The 21056-nt window shown below is 41.1% G+C and overlaps 1 protein-coding gene across 3 annotated transcripts in view; it reads left to right on the top strand.

The window, feature by feature from the left end:
• Positions 1 to 21056, top strand: part of ARHGEF12 (Rho guanine nucleotide exchange factor 12) — a 94134-nt gene that overhangs the window by 26601 nt on the left and 46477 nt on the right. For 2 of the 3 annotated variants that reach the window (XM_081172442.1, XM_081172441.1), the window contains exons 2-8: positions 5785 to 5808; positions 7117 to 7205; positions 9461 to 9517; positions 17080 to 17178; positions 18640 to 18689; positions 19565 to 19622; positions 20489 to 20667. In XM_081172442.1, the coding sequence (XP_081028568.1) occupies positions 5785 to 5808; positions 7117 to 7205; positions 9461 to 9517; positions 17080 to 17178; positions 18640 to 18689; positions 19565 to 19622; positions 20489 to 20667 (556 nt within the window). The remainder of the gene's footprint in view (positions 1 to 5784; positions 5809 to 7116; positions 7206 to 9460; positions 9518 to 17079; positions 17179 to 18639; positions 18690 to 19564; positions 19623 to 20488; positions 20668 to 21056) is intronic. The other variant, XM_081172443.1, reaches the window with a different exon arrangement.

A 21056-nucleotide genomic window follows, 5' to 3' on the forward strand; every position in this document is an offset into this window, starting at 1 on the left:
ACCAAGGGATGTAAATTGATAGGAGTAAATGCTAAGGAGCTGTGTTTATTTCCCCTTCATTTTTAAGGTCTATGGTTCATTTAATAAATTTGACATATGCTTCTAAAGCAGACCAATAGATCTTTGTCATAAGACACTGCTGACAGGATCTCTGTGCTGAATTACTATTGCTTTTTTTAAAAAATAGAATGAGGGAGTTAAATTGGTAGTTTGTTTTCTGCAGAACATTGCTGAATAACAAACAGAAAACATTCTGAAGATTCGGTTGTATTATCAGCAATACGCCATGTGTGGTGAAGCGGCTGTGTGGGTTTCTGACAGCACGGAGAGTGTTATGGTATCCATCATGCCTATTAATGCATGGATGTTAGATTAGATGTGATGGGCGGAGGATGTTGTGAAACCATTTCCTTGAGGGGAAACTGCTTCAAAGGAAGCAGTATTTTTTCATAGGAGGCAGTGTTCTAGTTACTCCTGTTCTAGGGCACAGCTGTGTAAAAAGGGATGTGCTTGACTAGACAAAGCATTGTGAGCTTTCACCTTTCTCTGAACTTAGTGAGAATTGACAACTCTTTGTGCTGAATAGAATTGGACATTTTAGTTTTCAGAGCTGGTTTTGTCAGCAAAGGTTCAGCAGAAATATATGGAAGGGAAGGCTTTGGATTATAGTATTTGCATGTCTTTTGTCTAACCCTAGTGATCTCTCTGTCAGTCTCAGTCTTGTCTTTAAATGGACAAGTTTTGTGAAGATGATCCAGGACAGATGGAGAAGGGTTGAAGCTTAGTGGTAGGGCACATGTTTTCCATGCAGTTCAGTCTGTGGCATCTAGAGGTAGGAGTGGGTGCAACTCTTGAATGAAAATCTGAATAGCCATTGCCACTTAGTGTAGACAACACTGAGATTTGATGTTTTGCATGTTCCTAGATAATATGCAAATGTAGAATAGTGTTCCTGTTCATACTGTACTTCTATTAAATATCTTGCAGTATTGTTCTGCTTTTATTTTTGAAACAGGTGTGCCTCAGCTATTCTCTATTAAAAAAAACTTCCTTTTAAATATTATTTGCGTACACAATAGCCAATTCAATATATGTGATAAAATATAACAGTAAACTGAGAGGAGAACAGGGTAAATCCATTTACATACAACTTACTTCCCAGGCAGTTTGCAAGCCTATCTTTTTTTTTTTTAAGTTATTGTTTGGGGTAGCCAAAGCAACATTTTAATCAAATGGGATTCTACTTTTCCTTAAATTGTCAATTTTGGTGATGCAGCTAAATAATAGACTAGACAGAATTTCTTTAGCTAAAAATACATACATACTCCAGGTAGGAGAAAAGAACTTGCATAACTTATAATTTTAATTATTTATTTCATAAGATGTATATATCACTTGATTGTAAAAATCCTCAAAGCAGTTTACAAAAAGATAAAACAAGAAACTAAAAAAAAAATCACAACCATACTTTAAAACATACAGCAGTTAAAATACTGAAATAGATTAAAATTACCTCACTTCTATGCATCAAGCAACATATATATACCCTTTGGCTCACAGGTATTTTGGGATAACGGCCAGATGATTTCTAGGGAAGCATAGTTTGGAATCTCACTAATGTATAGGTTCTGTCTGGTGAGAAGAATACCAGAATGCTCAGATTTATGAGATCTTAATAAAACTGCTGTGTTATGGGCAGTCCATGAAATCTAAGATGTGAAAACATTCTAGTTTACTAACTAGCATTCCTGTTTAGGCACTTACGTTGTGTAACTTACTGGGGAAGAATGATTTCACTTTCTCCTTAGACCCCCCCCCCCCAATTTTGGAGATCTGGTAGCTTTTCCCAACATGCCTGTTGGAATCATCACTATGCTAGATCCCAGAGTTGCGCAGGATGTGGCATCAATGCACTCCACTAGGACCGCTGAGCATATATATGGAAAGAGTTGCTACTTAAACCTCAAAACCGAATGCTTTGTGTAAGTGTGGAATATGCATGATGAGTTGTGTAGGGTGGAATTAATACCAGGTTTGGAGTATCCTGATTCCAAACTTCTCCCAATATGCTTAAATTAAGGAATGGCTTCATTCATTTTAATTCCCGTTGGTAGTGTCAGACGACGGCTGTATTTCTGTGCAGTGAAAATATGGTCTTTAGAAACCTTTGAGATGGGAAAATTTGGTGTCACGGCACATAACAATACTGTCTTGTGAATACCTTGCCAAATGTAAACTAGTTTTGTTCCACAGGTTCAGTGGGCCTAAAACACTTAGAGTCTTAGATGTAGAATGAACTGCCCCGTGGGAAGTACAGTATTCAGGGCTGGAAATGTTTGATTGTAAAACACCCTTCTTTCTAAACAGGCATAATTTCTGCAGCAGCTAAAACCAATCTGCAAGGCTCTGCTCTGGCTGCAGCTACAGAGCAGCACAATGACCACATTGAGAGTAGCTGGGGAAGCCCTCCTTCCTTGCTGGCTCTGTAAATGCAGCTCTTTCTCTGTGAAAAGCCCTGACATCAGCTATTGGAAAAAATCAGAGGACTTGTGTCATGGAACAGTGCTGTGGAACTTGCTTGAGCAGGGTCTGAATGGCTGGACTGTGGCTGAAACTTAAGTAGCAAGACTTTTACACTTCCACCCCCTCTATCTTCAGCCTTTCTCTAACCCTCTTGCTGAGACAGATATTAATCTATATGCTTGAAGCCTGGCTTGGAACAAGAGCAGCACTGTACTTTGTTGCTGGCAATATATGTAAAATAAAAATGCACCTTGCTGTTTGAGGCTGCTGAGAAGCTTTGGAATCTCTTAAGTGTTTGAGTGGGTTGCAGAGGAATTGGGTGGGAATGTGAGAAGCAGACTTTGAACACAGCATCCAGGGTTGCACCATGGTGGCTCTGGCTTTTAGTTTTTCCTGAAGTGGCACAGTCTCATCATGGGATGCACATATAGGGCAGAAACAGTAGCCTGATGCATTGATTTCCCAATTGAGCTTAAAGCCCATACTTAGATTTAGTGAGCACAGCAACCTCTTAAAACAATGGCTACTCTTAACTTTCTCTATCAATCTTAGATATTGCATTTTGCCAATAAGCCCACAGGGCAGTTGCATCAACAAATTAAAATACAATGAAAACTATTTCATAACTCTAAGGCACATTAGGAAAAGGCAGCATTAAATTATTTTTCACTTCCATATGAATCCCAACTTTGTGAGATCAGCTATCAAATCTTTATCCCACCCCTCCTCCAAAAGCCTGCAAAAAGCAATGTTTATTAACCTGTTTTCTGAAAAATATATATAATGAAGAGGCTGGGTACATCTCAGTGGGGAGGAAGTTGCACAGATGTGGAACCACCACAAAAATGTCTTTTTCTAGGGGCCTGTACTATGTATTTTGTACTGTGCAGAGACCACTAGGCCAATCTCTTCTGCACATCCAAATGCACAGGCAGGTTATATGGAAACAGGTGTTCTCTTAGATATTTGGGCCCAGGCTTTTAAGGGATTTATGCAAGTGTAAGCACCTTGAATTGGACCCAGAACACAATTGGCAACCAACAGAGCTGCTGTAAAATGTGGTTTATGTGTGTTTGACCTGCTGTCACCATCATGATCCTAGCTTCCGCAGATTGGCATCCTTGCATTTTCTGGATTGTTTCCATGGGCAACCCCATGTACTGCATATTGCAACAGTTCAACCTGGAGTTTACCAGAGCATGGTGACTAGCCAGGCTGCCCTGTGCAGAAATTTTCACTGTAGCATATAATTGCAAAAAATATTATGAACTGGTTGGTTGTCTGCCTGTTGCCATAGTATCTAGTTGTTTATTTTAAAAACTAAGCCACGTTGGCCACATGTCTCTTGGTATTCAAATTAAAAATGAATAGTACATACAAAAAAATTATTAAGACATTTACTGTATTTATATTTAGACATGCCTACTACTGAATTTGATAACACTGTGAAATCTGAAATTGGATGTTATAACTTGCCTCAAGTTCTGAGTTCCTTAAATCATGAAGCTTTAATGTTATTGCATTGAAGGTGGAGACTAGAAGTGTTTGTAGAACAGCCAGAAATCTAAAGCAAATAATACCGTGCATCATTTTCTCATGAGTCACTTTTTGGCTGTGTCTGCTGTCCTATTCTTCTACTAAAAATGTTTTTGTTGGTTTATGTACATGAAATTTGGGAGCAACTCTGGCAGTGTATATCAGCTGGTCATTCTCCTGGCCAGAGCTTTTCAAACTTTTCATGTTGGTGACACAGTTTTGTAACATCCATCATTTTGTGACACATTAAATCAGTTTTACTAGGAAACCAGAGGTTGAACTAACCCATTTCCAGCCCCAGGAGGAGAGCAGGGAGCGTTCACTTGACACACCTACACGCTGCAGCCTACACACTAATGTGTCACGACATAATTTGGAAAGCTCTGTCCTTCGCCGACAGGTTTTCTCCAGTCTGTGTCATACAAATCCTGTTGTCATCATTGGAACTGTAGTATAGCGGTTTCTTTAAGAATTGTGTTTCTCTCACCTAAACCCAAAGCAATGCTTTAGTGAGAGCAGGAAGTATGAAACTGACTAGCTGCTTTATATGTAGTATCTGGAGAAACAGCAGAGGTGTAATCACTGAATGTAAATCTAAAAAACCTCAAACCTAAATTGAATCTTATCGCTGTAGTTTGCACCAGTACTATACACAGTTCTGCCAGAATCATCCATATGGGGTTGATATATTAGTAAAAATGAATGTCTTCAGCAGACTTGCATGTGCTGTGAATGTTATATAAGTGGACTGAGAAGAAGAAACTTTGCATAACTAAATCTTTCTATTTTGTTTAATGGACATATTAAAATCATATTTGGTTTAATATGCGTTGTTCTACGCTTTGTGGAATATCCTTTTTAAGGAAGGGGGTCAGAGTCTAGCTTGACTATTTTCATTAAGTGAGCACTAAATAAAAGAATTTTATACTGGAAGGTATAAATGAGATATTATTAGATTCTACTTTTCAGTGAATGAGCTGAATATGTGAAGGATTGTGTGAGGTTTCCCTGTGATCAAGATTTGCTGGCTGCCTTGCCTCCATATCCCTTCTCTCTCTCTCTCTCTCTCTCTCTCTCTCTCTCTCTCTCTCTCTCTGTGTGTGTGTGTGTGTAGAACGAGAGACTGGGAAAGCTGGCCTGCAGCCCAGGAGCTTCCGGGAATCTATCACAGAATCCCTTTGGAACAGTTCTCCCCTTGACATATGCAACATTGTTTGGTGACTGGCATTCTCATGTAAGAAAGACTGAGGCTATGGGAGATAAGCTTGGAGTTTATTCTCCCAGAACTGCATTTTGGAGTGTTTACGTCCTCAGGCTTCTGAACAAATCTGCCCTGGTTAACGGCAGATGCTTTGCTGCAGCATGGGGGTTGGGATATTATAGAGAAATGTCAACGGTTTAAAACAGCTGCTTTGCTGTGCAGTAATGTCGTATAGCTTGAGCCACCTTTATGAAGGTAGATGTATATAGAATGAAGTGAGTTGCCCTACAGATTTACTTGGTGTGCAACAAGTACTTACACACCTTTCTAACTGGTGTTTTTAATAGTAGTAGTCAAAATATGTAGTTGCTAAAAGTAATTACGCCAAGCTCTGTGAGGTTACTTTGAGGTTTGTGTGTGGTGAGAAGCAACAAAGGAATGATATAGCTATGCTAGAATTCTTATTCGTGTGATTCTTAAATGTCTATTCTACGCTAATTTTTATTTTATTTTTTATATTTCAGGTTTCCCCTCAAAAAACCTACAAGGTGAGTGTTTGAGAATTTGATTACTTACATGCTACCTACAATATTCTCTTCATAATCAAGATAATATTGGCAGACTACCATACTTGCGCAGACAAGTGAGCTCTTGGCTCCAGCTCGGTGCTTGTGTGTGCTTAAGAGTTCCAAGGGTTATTTACGTATCAGAGATGGATCTGCAACTGCATGAAGTTGGCTTTTCTTAGGCACACATTGCCTCCCTATGTACAGGCAACTCCCCATTTTTGTGCAGTCTACTTGCACGTGACCGTGCACACATATGATGTTGGGGACCTGAAAATGGGGAGCATCCTAGAGAGTCCTAGTGACTTGCAAGAAGACCCTCACCAGAACCCGAAGAGGATGTTCTGTTTGGTCTCCTTGTGAGCTGGAAGCACAGCAGGGATTTATTTAGGGTGCTAAGCCTTCCCACCTAACAGCTGATATGTGGGGTGGCGCAGTGGCCACTACTGTTTCCCTGCACATTAGCTGAGAAAGCCCCGCTGCCCCTCTGGTTTATGCAGGGGGGTGTGTCTCTGCATGAGCTGAAGGGGCAGCAGGGCTTTGTTGAGCTGTTAGGTGGAAATGTTGAATAGCCTCAACAGATCCCCACTGCCCCTCAAGCTTGCCAGGAGACATCCTCTTTGGGCTCGGGGGGGGGGGGTCTCCTCACAAGCTACTAGGATTCTCCAGGGTGTTCCCCATTTATGCACATTTCACCGATCTGTGTGGAAGCACGGAACATACCCCCAGCATAAATGGAGAGTTGGTTGTATCAATAGTGTGGAAAGCCCAGCACTTGTTAGTGTAGGGCTAGGAATCAGTCAGAGTTTTTCCATGCAGAAAACTTCGGCACAAAATTGATGCCCTCCCCCACCCCGCCCCAGTTTATCTTCGGGTTTGTGTCTCCTGTGACTTCTTGCACTGGAAGGCAGGAATTAGGCACGTCTTCCCTGTCTTCAAGTGCTGTAGAACAAAATGGCTGAGATTACCATAGCTGTGACCATTTACAGAAGACAAACTTGAAGGTAAATAGAGTGTGGTCAACTTCATACCCTTCACAACTTCAGCTCAGCTTGCAACTTCACAACTTCAGCTCAGCTTTATATAAAACCTTTAATTTTTAAAAATAATATTCTCTGCAGATTTAGACAGCAGAATAGAAGTAGCAGCAAAATTTTACTCCTTTACTAGATACATGTGAGGACCTGTGCAGATTTCTTAAATTCTGCAGGGTCATTTGGTGTTTATGATTTTATAGTATCTGTTGTCTTGGTTGATCCTCCATCTTTGCTTCTTTTTGTTTTGCTTCAGACATGGCAGCATTCTGAGCAGAGAGTCTCCAGCAGACAAGAAGCAGAAGGTTGAACGCTGCGTCAGTGCCCAGGACTTCGACCCTACAGGTAGATTCCTCATAGCCTCCCACACAACTCATTGCTTCACAACAAAGAGCTTTTAGAGTGAAAAAGTGACCTAACTTTTTCCGTAGTGTAACATTAAGAAGCTATTGCTGCCCTTCTTTTTCACAGTGATTGCATAATTTTAGATATCCCCTTTTCACAAGTTGAATTCCCCAATGTTATTAACTGTTGTGTTCTTCAGTTATGTAGATAACGACTCCAGTAGTGATAGGTGGGTGAGTGGTGGTGGCAGAATCTTTGGCCAAAGCAAATATGATGGACTTCTGTTGTTACCTGTTCGGTTTGATTTGATTTCTTTTATTTTAAGCCTATTTGGAGAGAAAGGGCTATTGGTGGAGCACACATATTCTAGTGGAAGAGGTGTTTTGAAACCTTGGAACCAAGCTATTTGAACTATGTATTGGATCTCCAAACATTTCTGTTTTTGAATAAGTCTTCTGTGGCTGCATTTTTTAAATTGGACCAGTGGTCTCCTCCAGCACTCCTATACTCAAAATTGTGGCTGCGTTTTGGAAACACTAGAAGATCCAGTTGCACATCCTATGTCATTTATCCCTAAGGCTTTAGGAAACAATTATTTAAAGCAGCTGCAGCCCGTAACTATGCAGGTGCCAGTCTTGCTGATTTGGCACAACTGCAAGCTGCATGGGGATTATGCTGATCTGCGTGCATATTTCTGCAATGCAAAGGAGCAGACCATCGCCAAAATGGGTATTACTGAGGGTTTTGTTGTACAAAATCCTGCACAACTTTGCATCTCTTATCCCACTTCACCTATTTTTAGGACAACATTATTAAACCACCAGTATTTGGGGACCTCCCTTTGGTAGGTTTTATAGCTATTTTTTAATAATCTAAAGCTGACTGCAGCACATGACTGGTCTAGATAAATTATTGGTTACACTTAAGGCTATTCTTTGTCTGTGGAGCGAATTTTAAACATCATCACTTTGCTTTGTGACCTGAAGAACTTCTTTTCAGTCTCCTGAGTGAAGTTGTACTTTCTCATTTTGTATTTTTATAAACCTTTAACTGGACATGGCTATTCACTTTCTTTCTTTTTCCCTATACTTGTAGACCATCTATGTTGCATTCAGAGTCTATTGCTGTCTTGGAAATTAGTCTGCATGTGGAGGTTCCACCCACCCCAACCTACTAACCCAGTGACTGCTGTGTGCTCCTAACTGTATGACTGGCTTGCGGGTGAGCCTCTTGGCCCCATGTGTTGTGTTGCTTCTTGTCTGTGCACCATACTGTTTAGCCTGTTATTTCCCCAAATCATGCAGCAGGTAAGAGGTGACTCTGAAGGTTGCAGAATGTGATATGCAAAGATAGGTCAATCATCTTCATGCTGGCTGGGTTCAAGCATGTTGGGCTTGAATTTTGGAGAGCAGGATTCATTGTCTAGTTAAGCTGTGGTCTATGCTGGGTTGCTATAATTGTAAATATAATCATTATATATTTATTTGTTTATATAATAACTTATTTCCCCTTTTGTAAAATTGAAAAGTTGTAACCTATTTCACTGTTTGTTTACGAGGGTGAGTGAAAATAGAAATATCTATCCATTACTTCATTTGCCCTGCTTAAAACTACTTATTTGTCACAGGAAGGACGTACTGCCCATTTTTATGTTACAAGCTCATCCCATTTCTAAGAGTGTGGGCTGGTACCAGTTCTTTTTTGTGAAAGTATAACATGTAAATTTGCATCCACAACATTCTGATCGTAGGTGTTCAGGATTCTTTCACCTTTGTATCCTAAGTTGTAGTGATGATCTGTTCCGACTGCCATGAAACATTATGTGATTCTAGCTTAAATAGGGAACTTGGGTAGCAGGGCTGGAACAAAAATATTTCACAGACAGTTAGATTCAAAACTTGATGCCGTTCCCCAGAGTGGTGGGAGCAGCCTGTTTATTATATGGTGTTTTTATAGAGTAGGGCCTGGATGTTGATCATATTAAATACAATTCAGTAGTTGATATAGAAAAGAGAGAGCTGGATTGTGTTAACATTTTCTTCCTTACAAGAACCTTACAGTGTGATGTTACCTGTATTGTTCAAACCTCTGGTATTCACATTCTGATTTCAAAATGTTATCACCTCTGTGTTGCTCATACCTTGTTTGTGTTTTGCATGCATTAACCCAATTATACAAATCATTCTGACTTTTATGAATTTTTTTTCATGTTGGTCTCCATATTTCCTATATCTTTTTCTCCTGCTTTCGTGCAGATAGCTCCTCCAGGAAGACAAAGTGTAGCTCGGAGGAGAGTAGATCCGAGACGTATGGTAAGCTGAAGCAGCCACTGCAGCCTTGTGCCTTTGTTCAGTGTGCTCTGTGCTGTTGTTCTGTGTGCCCAAGGCCTCTGCCCTTTACCTGCCATGCATGGCTTATTCTGCAGCAGGGAAAAGGACTGAGCTTTTTAATGTGGCTGCTGTGTGCAAGCTTTTGGCAGATGGACACTAACTCGCGTAGTAAAAGCCAGATGTCTTTTATTTTGTCTTCCATTTCCTAATAGGAATCCTTTTTAGGGGTTGGAATATTTAGGAATCAGTGTCAGCTAATAGCAGCTTAGGGACGCGGGTGGCGCTGTGGTCTAAATCACTGAGCCTTGGGCTTGCCGATCAAAAGGTCGATGGTTTGAATCCCTGCAACGGGGTGAGCTCCTGTTGCTCAGCACCAGCTCCTGCCAACCTAGCAGTTCAAAAGCACCCCAAAAAGTGCAAGTAGATTAATAGGTACTGCTCCAGCGGGAAGGTAAACTGCATCTCTGTGCGCTGCTCTGGTGTTGGTGTTCTGTTGCGCCAGAAGCGGCTTAGTCATGCTGGCCACATGACCCGGAAAAACTGTGGAGCGGAAAAACACCAGCTCCCTCGGCCTGTAAAGTGAGATGAGCACTGCAACCCCAAAGTCATTCGCAACTGGACTTAACTGTCAGGGGTCCCTTTACCTTTACTTAATAGCAGCTTAAAGGTTTGTGGATAGGTTGAGTTACAGACCATACAGGATATGGTACTGATATGGATGTATTTGCATTTTGTTTGAAGGAAATTACAGTCATTTCACTTTCCAACTGTTTGGGCATCTCTTGCTGAATTTTCCTTAGAGAAATGGATATTCTTACCATACCTAAGATTGACAGCTAATTGCATAGAACCATTAGAACAGCATGGGTAGTTTTGTAACTGAAAATATTAAAACTCCAGTTAACCTTATAATAGGCATGCTCCACATCAGGTATAATTTCTACCCCTTAATTTCTGTTCTGCTACTTGTCTTGTGAATGATCAGACCTTTTAGAAATGGGTAAATCCAAAACTGTTAAGATTCTTTAATACAGTATCAGTGTTCCTACCTCTTTCCTTGCCTAGATTCCACCACCTCCTTATATGTATGTTGGCACAAAACCTTCTGATAATGATCTCAACCTGAACTCTGTATAATCACTTGTTACCCTGTGTCACTGTTGTTTTTTTAGCACTTGAATTCTTTTCAAAGCCATTTCTTTCTAGATAAGTTGTTTCAGTTTCTAGCTTTAATGCACTTTGGAAGAAAACTCATGCTTTCTCTAGAAAAATAACAAATTAAAGGGTCCAGTCTTGTTATGATTTATGTACTGTACTGGTTTGCTGAACTAATTGTTCCCTGCTGCAGAATTGTCCTCATCAGTTTTGCTATGCTGAACTGCTCTGTGGGATGGAATGGACAGTGAGGCATGGTTTTTGTTATTCGTTCCAAACAATGCATATGCAAACTCTCCACAGCTAATTTATTCTTGTGTGGTTCCTTATAAAGGAATTTAAGTAGCATCCATAGTGGTAGCTGCTGAACCCTCTAAAGCAGTGGTTCCCAGTTTGCTATGTACTGTGGACCCCCTGTTTTTCAAAATACAAGCCAAGGACCCCCTACTTTTGAAAATTCTGATATCTCTATGGTAGTTTTTGTTATGTGAATGACACCACAGACCCCTTGGGTAGATTGTGCAGACCCTCTGGGTTCACAGACCCCCATTTGGAAACTACTGCTCTAAAGCAACCTTGGCCAACCTGGTGCCCTCCAGAGTTTTGGACTGCAATTTGCGTTGGCCTTATTCAACATGGCCCTAACAAATAGCTTGTACTTCTCTTTGAAGTACTGTAGAAGAGCTGACTATATTGATGTAATCTCCTTTGGGAGAGGTTTTCCCCCTCCCCTGCAGCTATTTGCATATCCTTCTGCTATGTACAAAAAGGAGGAATAACAATATTGCTACCTTAGAGGTCAGAAGAAATCCCAGTGCTAGTTGTATTGAATACTGGTCTAAGTATCATTCAAAACTTCAGTAGTGGAAACTTTCCACTGCCATCAGTTTTTCTGTGAAGTAACCAATTAATCTGTCTTGATTACAGGAAATGTGTTGTGTGCCTTTTGGGATCCATCTTAAATTTAGTTTCCCCTGCCTTTACTGTGTGCCTTGGCTTTTCATGAATGTATAGTGAAACATGATTTCCTAACCCAAACCTTTCTGCTTCCTCTCATACTTCCTGCAGAAACTCTGTCTTTGGTTAGGATTTATCTGTGTGGCTCCCATTCCTTTCCTTTATTTTGCTGTGCTGGCTCTCTTCCTCCCCTCCCCCCTCTTCCTACTGGTGGTGTAATTTGTGTGGAAAAGTTTGCAATATTTGTTTTGGATGGGGTCAAGCTATTTAAGAGCCAGCAAGTGGAGAATGCTATGCTTTATATGACTGCAGCCTCTTTTGCTTGTCTTTGGATATTACTGAGGAAATGTCTTGAACAGGTAAAATTGATTAGAGGTGTTGCAGTTACCCTTTTAAGGTGAGAGCTGCTGAGATGCCTGTTTTGAATGAGAGATAAGTTCACAATCCTTGATTGCTTATGAAATGAGATATAACATAAAACATAAACAAGGACTGTGGTTTTAAACTCCTGGATAATACAATATGTGTTTTGCATTCTACTTTTTAAATATCACCAGTTTCTCATATATTCAGCTGATAAAGACTAAACATTTTTTTTTCTATTTTGGAGAAATAGCTCCATAGCAGAGTTTGGTACCTTCACATTGAATCTCTGTGTTGTGGTGACTATTGCTGTGGTCTGTTTCTCAATACTGGTAATTTCAGACATTTAAGAGGTTCAAGGAATGAGTATTGATATCAGGTTCTTTGCATAAATTGTAGTTTTTGTTCCAGGAAAGCTTAGCCAACTCATGTTCATGGCAGATAATTTGGGGGTTGAGGATGACTCAGTTAGACTTTGTTGACCCTCCCCTGAACAATATTCTTTGTTCAGCTTTATGAATTTTTGCAAAACATTTGTGCTACATAAAACTAAATCTGAGATTCTTAGTCCTAAAATCTTTTTCTATATTTTTTTTGGGGGGTGGGGAGCTTACATGTCTATATTTTATAATGCCAATTTTTTTCCTGTGGCCTAAATGGATGCTAAAGGAGTCTATATATATTGTACTGCTCCTTTCCCTCATTTTACACCTTCTACGTATAATAATAATAATAATAATAATTTATTATTTGTACCCCGCCCATCTGGCTGGGTTTCCCCAGCCACTCTGGGCGGCTTCCACAGAAACCAAAAAACACTAAAATATCATACATTAAAAGCTTCCCTGAATAGGGCCGCCTTAAGATGTCTTCTGAATGTCAGGTAGTTGTCCATCACCTTGACATCCGATGGGAGGGCATTCCACAGGGCGGGCGCCACCACCGAAAAGGCCCTCTGCCTGGTTCCCTGTAGCTTCGCTTCTCGCAATGAGGGAACCGCCAGAAGGCCCTCGGCGCTGGACCTCAGTGTCCGGGCAGAACGATGGGGGTGGAGACGCTCCTTCAGGTATACTGGGCCGAAGCCGTTTAGGGCTTTAAAGGTCAACACCATCACTTTGAATTGTGCTCGGAAACATACTGGGAGCCAATGTAGGTCTTTCAAGACCGGTGTTATGTGGTCTCGGCGGCCGCCCACAGTCACCAGTCTAGCTGCCGCATTCTGGATTAGCTGTAGTTTCCGAGTCACCTTCAAAGGTAGCCCCACGTAGAGCGCATTGCAGTAGTCCAAGCGGGAGATAACTAGAGCATGCACCACTCTGGCCAGACAGTCTGCGGGCAGGTAGGGTCTCAGCCTGCGTACCAGGTGGAGTTGGTAGACAGCTGCCCTGGATACAGAATTGACCTGCGCCTCCATGGACAGCTGTGAGTCCAAAATGACTCCCAGGCTACGCACCTGGTCCTTCAGGGGCACAGTTACCCTATTCAGGACCAGGGAGTCCTCCACACCAGCCCGCCCCCTGTCCCCCAAAAACAGTACTTCTGTCTTGTCAGGATTCAACTTCAATCCATTAGCCGCCATCCATCCTCCAACCGCCTCCAGGCACTCACACAGGACCTTCACCGCCTTCACTGGTTCTGATTTGAAAGAAAGGTAGAGCTGGGTATCATCTGCATATTGATGGACACCCAGTCCAAACCCCCTGATGATCTCTCCCAGCGGCTTCATATAGATGTTAAAAAGCATGGGGGAGAGGACGGAACCCTGAGGCACCCCACAAGTGAGGGCCCAAGGGTCTGAACACTCATCCCCCATCACCACTTTCTGAACACGGCCCAGGAGGAAGGAGCGAAACCACTGTATAACATTGCCCCCAGCTCCCCACCCCTCTAGACGGTCCAGAAGGATGTTATGGTTGATTGTATCAAAGGCCGCTGAGAGATCCAGCAGAACTAGGAAACAACTCTCACCTTTGTCCCTAGCTCGCCGGAGATCATCAACCAGTGCGACCAAGGCAGTTTCAGTCCCATGATGAGGCCTGAACCCTGATTGGAAGGGATCCAAATGGTCCGCATCCTCCAGGCGTGCCTGGAGTTGTTCAGCAACCACTCGCTCAATCACCTTGCCCAAGAATGGAAGATTTGAGACTGGGCGATAGTTGGCCATACTGGCCGGGTCTAAAGATGGTTTTTTAAGAAGCGGTACTTGCAGTTGTAGCAAGAACAAGGAGCAAAAATGATCATGGATGCTGCCAGCTGTGTTACATCCATAACAATAACTTGAGCATAATAACAGCAGGGCTGACTGCTCAATGCCCACAAACTGATGATAGCTGTTACTAAAGTGGGGGATGGAGTGGCGGAATAGGTGAATTTTGTACCAGATACCATAAGTAAAGGAGTGCTGTGTTGGTTTTTAAAAAAAATACTGTGTCATCATTGGAAGAGAAGTTTAAGCGAATGCGCACAGGGTATGGATCTGTCTGACCTCTGCAATGGAATGTTAAAATTTGTAATTGGGAAGAGTTTTACTAGGAAAGTAAAAACCAAAAAATCTGTCATGCAATTTTTGAATGAAGTGGCACGTCCTGTAAATCCTGCTCTTCCCTTCCCTTTGGCATTGTATTTTGAAATGAGACTTAGAGATACTAATCATATTAAAGAATTGGAGATGAGGAGAAGAAAGTGGTGTCTTGTGCCATAAATGCAGGATACCACCTCTCTTTCAGTTGTGTCCTGGGAAATTTCACATATTACCTTGGCAGTGTGGTTGGACCAATAACTCAAACCACATCAGCATGCCTCCAGGCAATTGCCTCTTAGGTAAAACAATGCATAAGTTTGAACCTTTTTTTTATAATCCTCAGAATGTTTATGGGAGGCTTTTTTTTGCGTTATCAAAATGGGACCAAACCTCATGGATGCCACTTCGCTCACCTGTACGGTGAGGTCCATATACTGTTTGCTTCCTAGAGTAATGACAATAGCTTAATAGATGTTTGAAGCAAGTCCTATAACTATTGTATGTATGTATGTATGAATAAATAAATAAGTTGAGCACTGGAAAAATGGAATTGATTGAGTTCTACAAGTAGTGTGTGAGCTATTCCTACTGTAATAATAAGTTCAGAATGCTTGACATATTTCTACTGAAATAATTAGTTCAGAATGCTGTAATACTGTTGAGTTGTTGCTTCTGTACAGGGCTATGCTTTTGGTTTTGCTTCTTCTCACCTATCCCATGTGTCATTGTACAGATAGCCTGTTGTACTGATAGAAATGCTGGTATTTATTTACCGAACGCTTGAATTTTGATTTATTGTTACATGATTCTTATGTCAAGCCAGTTGGCCAATTACCTGAAACAGAATTTTACCTCAGGATTTTTATTCCCCCAACCCCCGCTGCAAGGAAATAGCTGGACTAATGGCCTGACTTGGTTATAGGGCTGCTTCCTACATGTACTGCAGCATTTAAAAGACAAGCAACAAATATCCAAGGAAAAAGCAATCTGTAAAAACAGTACTTAAAAAAAAATAATCATTTTCATTTATATACATTACAATTATTCGACAAATATTCTAACATTTCAAACTTTGACTCCCTTCCCCCTCTTTCTGTGGTTCTTTGCATTTATTTTCATCATTTCCTACATATCTTAACTTACTCTTTTATTCATCTATCCTCATAAATATCTCATATACATTTTTGAAACTGCAGGTTGTAAAAACAATATTTAAGAGAAGTTGGGAAGATGAATAAAGGATTTTCTACGAGGCAAAGCTTTAATGTTGCTTGCTACTTGCTTGGGCAATCTACTTTTGATTGAAAAGCAATGGCAAACTCTCAGCTGATTCTGATAAATCTGGATTGCATCCAGTATGATTAAAGTTTTATACTGAACTTCAGATGTATAACCAGAAAGATAAAAATCTGTGTGCCTAGAGAATGTGTTGCTAGCAATTCATTTACTTGCATGGAATTCCAAGTCACCTATGGAGTTCAGGTGAATCGTGAAATGCAATACTATATTCAGTGCCACCACTTGACAGACATTCATTCTGGCCTTCATTTGTCAAACTGTTTGGCAGTTGGCTAGAGAAGAGGGGAACCTCTCCCCACCCTCTGCAACCAGCCTAGAAATGGAGACTAATTACAGATAGGCCAGTCAGTGAGTTCTGTGGCTTTATTTAAAAGGTTAATTTTACATTACAGCTTTTAATACTTTACCAGGCTATTTGTGTTTTAAAAAGGTACGCTTTTAGTGTGTGGTTTGTTCAGCCCATCTGAATATCTGGAGTGGGGTTATCCATTCTGCTTTTCTCCAGATGTTGTGAATTGCAGATCCCATCAGCCTAAACCAGCATGGCCAACGGTCAAGGTTGTTGAGAGTCGTATCCTCCATATGTTTTGGACTACCATTCCCACTTCATATCAAATTTGGTAGCTTTTTGGTGGCCATTTCCCTGATATTGGGATGCTCTCCTTGAAATGTACAAACCTGAGGATGGTGAGCCTGTGCACAGCTTTAGCAAGTGAAGCAGTTTTTATGGCAACTGTAGGTGCTATATAGAAAACATTGGAAAGAGAATAAGTGTGCAGAATCATTAAGTAGCCTGTTAACTTGGAAATGCAGGAAAAAACAGTATAAATGTAAGAAACTGCAGAAAGAGGGGAGGGGAGTCAAAATATGATGTGGAATAATTCAAATTTATGTTTTGTGTTTGTTGTAAAATGAAAAGTATAATTTATTTATTTTCATAAAAAGAATCATTAAGTAGCCCTGTTCTCTAAAGGTTATTGTTAGTTGACGATGTGGCTGATGTGCCAGTGTACTTTACCTTCCTTTACTATACCTCTGTGTCATGCAATCAATGTTGTAAGCATGGCCAACCTGCTGTAGTAATTACCTTGCTTATGACCTGCTCTCCCATTGTTGGTTCTTTCCTCCTTCCATGTCCACCCTGCAGCTTCCCTTTTGCACACATTCTGTAGGTTGCAATTATCGCTTACCAAAATGAGGTTCTGGCTTGATGCCTATATTGTGTCTCTTTCATTTTTTTCTTATGCAGGTCTTGTCCAGCGTTGTGTTATTATCCAGCGAGATGAAAACGGATTTGGGCTGACTGTCAGTGGAGACAATCCTGTCTTTGTGCAGTCCGTCAAAGAAGGTGATGATGCTTGTTCAGGGCAATTCCATGTATTACAGTTGTAGTGAACACATGTGTGTCTGCTTGTACCAGGCATAGGCAAACTCCGGCCCTCCAGATGTTTGGGACTACAATTCCTATCATCCCTGACCACTGGTCCTGTTAGCTAGGGATGATGGGAATTGTAGTCTCAAACATCTGGAGGGCCGGAGTTTGCCTATGCCTGGCTTTTACCTTGTAATGTGAAACATGAATATGCATGTTTCACATTACAATGCATTCAGAAACATGGCAAAGAGAGCTTCCATTGACCCTTGTTATTAGCAGTTTATTTTTGTAGTGTACAGGTAAAATGAACATGATTGTTTTGTTTCACATTACAGATGTGCAAATAGGTCAAATATTGTAATGTGTATCCACTAAAATTCTAACATGCAAAAGGGCACTAAGTTTTCATATGAATTTTTGTGTTTGAGGAACAATACTCATGTAGAAAATAGCATTCTGTGTATTTCGGTTGTGAATTCTGTATATATATATATATATATATATATATATATATATATATATGTGTGTGTGTGTGTGTGTGTGTGTAAAAAGGGCAAGCATAGAAAAAGAGGATGTTCCACATTCAACGTGCAGTATATAGAATTTGTATTTGGGTATTCTGCCAAGTATATAAATCTCTTATGAAGTGATCATAAGTATGCTAGAGACAAAAATACAGTGCAGTAGTTAGTCTGTAGTCGATAGAGGCCTACATGAGGATAAAGCCTTGCTTTATTGCATATTGGGAGACTAGTGCAACTCTAGAGACTGAATTGAAAGAAGTGCTTTATTGTCTTTGCTATGAAGGAAAGGAAGGATTGGTTGCTCTACTTGCAACCAATCACATTAGTTTCCTAGAATATATAGGCTCTTGGAATGGTAGTTTGCAAAGGCAGAATAAAGACTTGGATGCAGCTGCATGGTAACCTCCCACATTGTATATTTTGGCCCAAAACAGAAGCAGGTAGGGAGGTAGGTAGACAAGTGGACTGTCCTTTTCCTCCTTATGAAATCCAGCAAAGCAGGTTATGTGGCTCATGCTGGTGATGGTCTGGCATGGTCTGCAGTAGGGGACAACATGTGCCATTGGAACAGCATATATCAGGCATGTCCAAAGTCCATTTTGGGGGCCTAATCTGGCCCTCCGGTTGTTTAAATCCAGCCCCTGCGGCAGTTTATTTCCTGGGGTAAAATCCTAAAAAAAACCTCAACAACTCCAACCCTTAAAAAAGCTCAACAACTTTGGTTGGCCCTTTGGTTGGCCTTCATGGCCCTTCACTTCATCAAATCTGGCCCTCTTTGAAAAAAGTTTCGACACCACTAGCATACATAGTCTTTACAGAAAGGGAAAGGCTGTTTGGCTTGGACACTAGAGTAGAAGAACACTGGGAACAAAAATGTGTTGAGTTCTAAATGGCTGATTTTTCCCTTTAGATGGAGCAGCCATGCGGGCTGGGGTTCAAACTGGTGACCGAATTATTAAGGTGAGAACATTTAGTGTCATTAGAAGAGTAAATTGCTGCTGGAGAGTGACAAGAATGCTTCTGTGGTCGTCATCACAGTGTTTTGCCAAAATCTACCTCCCAGGAACATTTGAGACACTGTGTGTTTTTCTATATTTAGAATTGGCAATGAGCAAGAGGTATTTTTTTGCCAGATGCTTTTTTTTTGTACAGCACTCTAGTTTCATAACCTTGCTTTATAAGCTGATGTACATTACTCAAGGCTTCAATTTCATGTCTACAAAAAGGTCTTTAAGCATAGAGTTGGTGTTTGCATGTGTGTGTAGAGGAGGGCAGAGCCAGAATTCACTTCAGTTTCTCATGCAGTCCTCCATCAAAATCACAAGCAAGTTTGGATTTGGATTTGATATCCCGCTTTATCACTACCCAAAGGAGTCTCAAAGCGGCCAACAATCTCCTTTTCCTTCCTCCCCCACAACAAACACTCTGTGAGGTGAGTGGGGCTGAGAGACTTCAAAGAAGTGTGACTAGCCCAAGGTCACCCAGCAGCTGCATGTGGAGGAGCGGAGACGCGAACCCTGTTCCCCAGATTATGAGTCTACCGCTCTTAACCACTACACCACACTGGCTAAGTGAATATTTGGCTCTAAAACAATCTAAGAGTATGACTCCAAAGGTTTTATCTGTTGTTAAATTGTATGTCTGATGCCTGTGATGAAAATCTTCTACTGTTTTAGTTCGATATTTCAGGGCATTCTTGTCTATATCATGCTGTTGGAGCATAGTTCCTGTTAAAAGGCATGAAGGAAGCGAAATCAGTTTAGCTTTGTAGCATGGAAGACCCATGTCATGTACAATTGAAAACGCAAATTCACACAGCTATTACCTCTTCCTAGGTGAATGGGACTCTGGTAACTCACTCAAACCATTTGGAGGTGGTGAAGCTGATAAAGTGTGAGTAAACTAAGGACAAACTGCTATTGTTCTCCCTGGGCTGAATCATGGAGGTTGAACTGTCCGAGTTGAGCCAGGGGACAGTTTGTAATGGGATTCTAGCCATGATACTGCTTTATTACTGTCAGAAGGCATTGGGGTGCATTTCAGGATCATAGTATTAAATGGAATCTGGCATAATTTGGAAAACTATGAACCTGTGGGTATGAACCTTAAGACCTGCGGGTATAGGGCAGTATATAATTTTTAATATATAATAATAAATATTTTTTAAAAACTCACAGTCTATGAGACAGTTAAACCTATTTGACTAGCAGGTGACTTCCGCTGCTTGTTTTGTTAAAAGCTAGGGGAAAAGTTGCTTATCTGACAGTCCTTCACATTTAATTCTTCATCTTGTCAACATTATTCAGTTGATATTAAACCTGTGCTTGTCAGGCTTAGTTGTCTTGATTCTCTGCACTATAGCTGAAGCAGGTGGAATGATCATATGACCAACTTCTTTAAACAGGGATTATTTGGCCCAGGACAACTCTGTGCTTCCTCGGCTCCTGTGGTACGGCACACATTGTTTGGTGCTCCAGTGCCATATGTATACATGTGGTGGGTGCTTGAGAAAACAGAAGGAATCTGCTTCCTCTGTTGCACCTTTTCTAATGTACACAATACCCTGACAAGCATCACACTTTAGGAATCCTGGGTCGATACTTAATGGCTAAAGTAGGTTTTGCTTGCTTGCATGTGTTCTCTCAGTTAGTAGTCTTGGCAGGTATCTTAGCATGAGAAGCTGGTTTTCTGAATGGATAGACTTTTCCCTCTCGGATCACAAGACCAAAAATAAATGGGATTTTGTCCTGTCTCTGCAGCGGGCTCCTATGTAGCACTCACTGTGCAAGGGCGCCCACCTGGGTCGCCCCAGATTCCACTGGCTGATTCTGAGATGGATCCAGTAGCATTTGGACATATGTCTCCCATCATGACATCTCCACACTCGCCTGGAACATCTGGAAACACAGAGAGAATTACCAGCCCGGTGTTGATGGGGGTAAGATCTAGCAGGTTTGGGGAGAAGTGGGTTAGACTGTGTGGTATGAAAATGTCCTTTGTCCTGCCCCAACCACTCTAATGGTAATAAAGTCTTAAGTCCTGTGATGCATCTGATTAGTCTGCTACAATATATATTTCCCTACCTAGCCATATTGCCACAGAACTCAAATTGTTGTATTTATATGGAGGCATGAGAAAGAGGCAGAATTGGGATAGCAGTGGGTGGCACTGCTGTTGATCTGTTATGCTGCTGCTTGAAATAGTATTTTATCCAGCCCATCTGTCATCCATAAATTTGATTCTCTGCTGAAGGCAAGGAGAGAGGATCACATGATAATGAAAATGCAACAAACATGTCCCTGCTAAGAAATAAAATTAGCCCAGTGG

The sequence above is a fragment of the Podarcis bocagei genome (genome assembly GCF_964188305.1).
Source record: "Podarcis bocagei genome assembly, chromosome: 15".
Classification (NCBI taxonomy): Eukaryota; Metazoa; Chordata; class Lepidosauria; order Squamata; family Lacertidae; genus Podarcis; species Podarcis bocagei.